The following is a 7,309-nucleotide window of genomic DNA, read 5'->3' on the forward strand; positions in this document are numbered from 1 at the left end:
GAAAGCTCACATTCTGGGCCATTCTTCTTTTTCTTTGCATTATCCCTTTTCTCTTTTATATTCAACTCCTCCCTCCCAAAGGGCTCTTCCTCATCTCTTTTTAAATCTGCAAACCAAGCCAATCCAAGTCAGAAGAAATGAAAGGAAACCCTCCCTTTCCCCCTGCCCCGAACCTACTGCTACCCTTTCTCTGCCCACCTCTCTGCAGCTCAGTCTCTCAAAATTCTTGATTACACTTACTGGCTGCAATTCCTTCCTGTATATTCCCTCGCCCACCGCTCCAATTCTGTGACTGCACGGGCTCCATCGACTTAGCTAACCCATGATCCCTGCATTTGAGGAATGCGTTTCCCTCGTCATGGCACCCACTCCAGGCGAACTGTGATAGTGCTGATGAGAGTCAGTCTTCAACAATGAGACACCCTCTCAGAGGACTGCCATTAGACACAGCGATATTGTAGGGAGGCGGGGCTTGAGGTGTCCGTTGCGCAGGTGTGCCTCAGACAGGTGCTCGAAGGGGCAGGATGGCCAGCGGGAGGAAGCTTCCAGACCAGTAGCTCCCTGATGACGCAGGCAGGAGCTCCTTTAGAATGACTGTCTCTGCAGTGCAGTTCGCAGAGTTATTCCTGGAACCTCAGCCCAGAGTCTGTTTTCTTGCCTTTCCCAACAATTCTCTAAGTTGCCTATGAGTTTTAATAGATCTCTTTTATTTAAATGAGCTAGCATGGATTCTGTTGTCTGAGACTAAGAACATTGACTGAAACAGTGACTTTTTTTTTTTAACTGATGAATCATTTATTTGGACAAAACAAAAATGTGTCCACCTTATTTCTTTTTATACAGAAACTGGGACATTTCAAATATATTAGGTGTTTTTTTCTCTTTTTCAACAGAATTAATTTCCATCTGGTCTCAGGAACTGCTTCTCATTTTAGGATTCATATTTTAGTAACACACATGCACCAGTTACATCCACAAGAGTATATTTGAAACTGGGATAAGTCATTCATTATTACCGTGACCATCCCAAAATATGGTTTAAAAAAAAAGTCCTCTGGCTCACCGTGTCCTGCTTTTTGAGTCAGTTCTGGCCTTCTTTATAGACGTACAAGCCTCTATATGGCCAACTGTGTTATTATCTCCTTTTGACAGAATTTTGATGTTTATCTTTTGCATGAATTCTGATTGCTCTATGAACTACTGGAATGTCTCATCCTTGATTAATTAATTAATTAATGGGGGGGGAGAGAGAGAGCATGGGTGCTGGTCAGGGAGCAGAGGGAGAGGGAGAAGCAGATTCCACTCTGCCCAGGGAGCCCATCGGGAGGCTCGATCCTAGGACCATGAGTTCTTGACCTGAGCTGAAGGCAGACGATTAACTGACTGAACCACCCAGGTGCCCTTTGTCCTTAAACTTTAAAAGCAACTGCTTCACCAGCACTAATAGGGTTCTCTTGGAAATGTGATAGGGACAGAAGGTCTACCCCCAGAAAGGCTGGGGTACTTACACTCTTCACTTCCATGTTGGGGTGTCCCGTGCCAGGGAAGATGGCTAATCACTGTCCTAATCTTCCCTGTGTTTCGAGGCTCTTCCTCCTTCTGTTTCCATCACACCCCCACAGGGCTGGGTCCTAGGTCCTACATCTTCTCACCCTTCTGCCTCCATGGACACTCTGGTCCATGTTCACGGCCGTAGTCGGTCCCTAAATAAATGATGCATGGGTGGTATGTATAGGTAAACTCTTTTCTGTATATAACCAGTGAGATTTTTTCTTTTTTAATTGATGTGTGGTTAGTATGCAATAGTATAGTATTTCAGGTGTACGACATAGTGATGCAACATTGACATACTTTATGATGTGATCACCAAGATAAATCTAGCTACCATCTGTTTCCATAAAAGTTGTTAGGTATTGGGACGCCTGGGTGGCTTAGTCGGTTAAGCCGCTGCCTTCGGCTCAGGTCATGATCCCGGAGTCCTGTGATCGAGTCCGGAATCGGGCTCCTTGTCCAGCAGGGAGCCCGCTTCTCTCTTTGCCTGATTGTGCTCTCTCTCTGACAAATGAATAAATAAAATCTTAAAAAAAAACTATTAAAAAAGTTAGTAAGTATTGTTAGGTTTTATATTGCTACCGTAACAAATGACCATCAACCTAGTGGCTTAAGACAGTATCCTTTATTATCTCACAGTTCCATGGGTTAAAAGTGCTGGTGCAGTGAGGCTTGGGGGTATCTTCTGCTTAGGGTCCCACAAGGTCAGAATCATGGTAGCAGCGGGATAGCATCCCCTTTGGAAGATCTAGGGGTGAATCCACCTCCAGTCTTATTCAGGTGTTGACAGGATTCAGTTCCTGGTGCTGAGAGGGCGGAGGCCCATTTCCTTGCTGGGAGCCTCTCTCAGTTCAAGGCCACCTGCATTCATCACGCTGCCCCTCCCTCTTCAAACCAGCAAAGACATTGAATCCTCATGCCTTGAATCCCTCTGGCTTCTCCTTTAGCCTCATTTTTTCTGATTGCTCTTGGAGAAAATTCTTGGCTTTTAAAATTTTCCTTTTTTTAAACAATTTTTTATTGAGGTAAAATTCATATAACATGAAATTCACCATTTAAAGTATCTAATTCAGTGGTTTTTAGTATAGTCCCAATCTTACGTAACCATCACCATTATCTAATTTCAGAACATTTCCATCCCCCTAAAAGTGAACCAGGTGCCTCTTGGCAGTCACCCCACTTTCTCCTCCCTTTTCCCTGGCACCCATTAATATCTTCGGTCTCTATGGATTTGCCTATTTGGGGCATTTCATATAAACAGAATCACATAATATGTGAGTTTTTTGTGCCTGGCTTCATTCACTCAGAATGTTTTTAAAATTCACCCAATATTGTACCACATATCAATGCTTTATTCCTTTTTTTATGGAAAAATAATATCCCAAAATATTTTCCACAGAAGTTGCATCATCTTACGCTCTTAGCAGCAATGTGCAGAAATTCCAGCTTCTCCAATCCTTGTCAACATCTGCTATTTTCCTTTTCTTCCCACCTTATTACAGTCATCCTAGTGGTATCTCATTGTACAGTTAACTTGCATTTCCCTGAAGACTAATAATATTGACCATGTTTTCAGGAGCTTATTGAATATTTGTGTATCTTCTTCGGAGAGATATCTATTCAAGTCCTTTGCTGCATTTTTAATTGGGTTTTGGCCTTTTATTATTGAATTGTAAGAGTTCTTTATATATTCAGGATACTAGACCCTTGTCAGGCATATGACGTGCAAATATTTTCTCCCACTCTTTTCACTTTATTGATAGAACCTATGATGCACAGAGGTTTTTCAGTTAGATTAAATCCATTACATCTGATTTTTTCTTTGATTGCTTGTGTTTTGGATGCCATATTTAAGAAAATTTCTTTGCTTTTAAGGGCTCATGTGATTATATTGGACTCATATAGATAATCCAGGAATATCCTTTAAGCTTCCTAACCTTAATCACATCTGCAAAGTCCCTTTTGCCACATAAGGTAACATATTCACAGAATCCAGGGGTCAGGATAAGGACATCTTTGGAGGATCATTCTGCCAATAACAGCCAGAGCCTTGGCAACTGCTTCCAGGTACTTCAAGCCCTTCTGATTCAACGTGTCCACAACATGGCCTCTTCTAATGTTCATTATCCTGGTGAAGTATATCATCTATCCATCTTAAAAGCCAGAGTTCAAAGTCATTATTGAAATCTTCCCCTTTCTGACTTTGTATGCCCTACTCTCTGGATTATGTCCTATGCCAAGTTCTCTGATTTTTCCTTTCCAAATTTCACACATATTTATCTGTCCACTTTCTCTAATTCCACCAATCTTACCCACTTTTATCTAGTGTTTTTGTATATGTGCTGCCGAAGTGAACACTAGCTAGTGTTTTTGACTGTTAACAAGTAACAGATGTGACTATAAGAGTAACACATCTTGGAGAACCGAGCGGAGCTGGTTGAGCCTTCAAAGTCCTAAAACGCGCGGCCGTGGGTTCGGGGTTTATTGATTGAATTCCGCCGGCGCGGGAGCCTCTGCAGAGAGAGAGCGCGAGAGATGGACATGGACAAACGGATTCATTTAGAGCTGCGGAACAGGACGCCCTCTGATGTGAAAGAGCTTGTCCTGGACAACTGCCGGTCGATCGAAGGCAAAATTGAAGGCCTCACAGATGAATTCGAGGAACTGGAGTTCTTAAGTACAATCAACGTAGGCCTCACCTCAGTCGCAAACTTACCAAAGTTAAACAAACTTAAGAAGCTTGAACTAAACGATAACAGAATCTCAGGAGGCCTGGAAGTATTGGCAGAAAAGTGTCCGAACCTCACGCATCTAAATTTAAGTGGCAACAAAATTAAAGACCTCAGCACAATAGAGCCACTGAAAAAGTTAGAAAACCTCAAGAGCTTAGACCTTTTCAATTGTGAGGTAACCAACCTGAACGACTACCGAGAAAACGTGTTCAAGCTCCTCCCGCAGCTCACGTATCTGGATGGCTACGACCCGGACGACAAGGAGGCCCCCGACTCGGACGCCGAGGGCTATGTGGAGGGCCTGGATGACGATGAGGAGGATGAGGACGAGGAAGAGTATGATGAAGATGCTCAGGTAGTGGAGGATGAGGAGGATGAAGAGGAGGAGGAGGAAGGAGAAGAGGACGTGAGTGGAGAAGAGGAGGAGGATGAAGAGGGTTATAACGCCGGGGAAGTAGATGATGAAGAAGACAAAGAAGAAGTTGGTGAAGAAGAAAGGGGTCAGAAGCGAAAACGAGAACCTGAAGATGAGGGAGAAGATGACGACTAAGTGGAATAACCTATTTTGAAAAATTCCTATTGTGATTTGACTGTTTTTACCCATTACCACCCCCCCCCCCCGAAATCCTGCCCCCCGAAACTTATTTTTTTCTGATTGTAACGTTGCTGTGGGAACGAGGGGGGAAAAGTGTACTGGGGGTTGTTGGGGGGGGAGGGAGGGCGGGAGGAGGTGGAATAAAATACTATTTTTACTGCCAAAAAAAAAAAAAAAGAGTAACACATCTCTAAAACATTGAGAAGTGTACAAGACACATAGTTAGCTTTCAATAAGGGTTAACTACTCTATTGCTGTTGTTGTTAGTTCTGGATAGAGACAAATCCCTTAACAATGCCTGTGAGACCCTATGTGGTTGGGACCCTCCCTTTCTCTCAGACGTTATCTGACAGTGGCCCCTCTTGCTCTCCACGCTCCATCCAGGCTCACCTTTTTCTCGATCTTTGTATTCCTCTGTTTTTCCTCTCACCCTGGGAACTTTGTTTGGATTTTACTTCTCTTTCCTCTCCATCTGGTAGGTTCTCATCCTCTTCAGATCTCCATGTAAGTGCCACTCCCTCACAGAAATCCCCCTTCTCCTTAGGTATTCACAGTATGGTGCCCAGCTCCTAGTCACAGTTGCAATTTTTTATTTTGTGTCATTATTTGATTTATAACATTCTTCCTCACTACACTGGAAGTTCACCAAATAGCTCTAGCTTCTAGCAAGTACACGGCATGAACTAGATGCTCAGTAAATATTGGTTGATTAAATGTAAATTTTTACAGAATCCAAAAACCTCATGGCTGAAGATCAGTCATCTGGTCTACCCTTTCCTAATGCTGAAATGAATGAAGACCACTAAACAGTCCTGGCAGTTTTGGCCAGTTATCTCAATTATTGGCTTCCTAGACTGTTTGCTGGAGATAGTGGTCTGATTTCCTATAAATCTGACTTATAGATAACATGTTGGTTTTGTAGGCTGGTTATTATAGATAATGGGTTGTTTTTCCAGTTGCTGCAGACAATGGGTCAGAGCTCTATTTTTTTATATGGTCTGGCCATTGTCCATTTGTATAGTCTGTCTCTCACTCATATATCTGAGAAAGGGGGCCTAGGAGTGTTAAGAGATTTGCCCAAGTTTATCCAGCTTGTAAAGAACAAGTAATGTTCTAACTAGTAATGTATACCTAACTCTGCCACCTCATCCCATTCATGCAGAGGGCTGTCTACACCTGTGATGCAAATATGTCCTGTATGTAATGTCCTGTAATGTATGAATCAAAGGCTAAGAGTCCTTTACAATATTGTTAAGGAGATTGAGGAGAGACGATAAAGTAAGAAATGTTGAGTTGAAGGTGACGATATGGCATTTAGTCCTACCGTTATAAAAATCTGCACATCTTCCCTTGAAAGGTGAGTTAGCTTCCATTTCCCCCCGGTATGGTAAGGAGGGTGCAGACCGATTCATTTAAGGGCAGTTTTCCTTAAGCATTTAAGACTTGAGTTGACTGATGCACAGGGCAACATTGGGCACTACGCCTCTGAGGAAGGTAATTGTGTCAGGCATGGGAAGACAGAACCATAATTTGTGGACCTAGGAAAGGATCGCTTTTAGCTTCAGGGAATTTCTCAAGGAAGCTCTTGTCTGGAATTAGGCTGACTGAAAGATGAGTTTATCAAAAATCTCAGTCCCTGTGATTATCATCAGAATACAAGTGGCTGCTCAGTAGCCCTGTGGAGCAGGGCCCTGTGGGAGCCAGATTGCTGGATTTGTCTGCATCTGTTTGTTGAGCTCACTGAGCAGCAGAAAGGCATGCTGGGAAGAGGCCCACCAGGACCCACGGAGCTCTCTCTTCAAGAGCCTGTCAGAGACAGGGTCAGGCCACTGGGGACTTTAGCCTGGTGTGGCTTGTACTCAGGCCAAATGGAAAAAAAAAAACTCTTCCCAAACTCGAAATATCTTCATTTAAAAAATAAGTATCCTTTAAAATTGTATTTTAAATTATAATTTAGTTTGCTATGTACAAATACTATAAATACACAATTATAAAGTTATAATAAAGTTATAATAGTGATAAATAAAAATAAAATTACTATCAAATCAGCTACTCATATATTTAAAGGAACTATGCTAGTTAAAAAGGAGTTTTCTAGCTCAAAGAAAGAATTTAATAATATTGCAGAAGGGTTAATCTGAAGCCATTTTGCAGGGTAACAAAGAGAACAAAGGATAAAAAGAATCCAATGCTACTTTGCATGATAACAGGCTCACAGACTCCTACACAGGTGGGGGCCTGTTTTGAAAAACCATTTATTTTGGAAAATTTTCAAAAGAGTACATTCTTTGCAATATTTTATGCCAAATCTCAGAAATTGTGTCTTCTCACTTGTAAATAATTCATCGTGCCTCTTTACCAGATGAAAACTTTGACAACAAAAAAGGACCACGAGTACACTGAAAAAAATCAACAATTCCTTAATACCATC

General features: G+C 42.1%; 1 protein-coding gene across 1 annotated transcript; it reads left to right on the forward strand.

The window, feature by feature from the left end:
• Positions 1-3,975: 3,975 nt before the first annotated feature.
• LOC123953799 (acidic leucine-rich nuclear phosphoprotein 32 family member A-like) lies at positions 3,976-4,949 on the forward strand. The gene has a single exon (XM_046024171.1). The coding sequence runs from the start codon at positions 4,087-4,089 to the stop codon at positions 4,831-4,833; it is 747 nt and encodes a 248-aa protein (XP_045880127.1). The 5' UTR covers positions 3,976-4,086; the 3' UTR covers positions 4,834-4,949.
• Positions 4,950-7,309: the final 2,360 nt, after the last annotated feature.

Source organism: Meles meles, chromosome 12 (assembly GCF_922984935.1).
Source record: "Meles meles chromosome 12, mMelMel3.1 paternal haplotype, whole genome shotgun sequence".
Lineage (NCBI taxonomy): Eukaryota > Metazoa > Chordata > Mammalia > Carnivora > Mustelidae > Meles > Meles meles.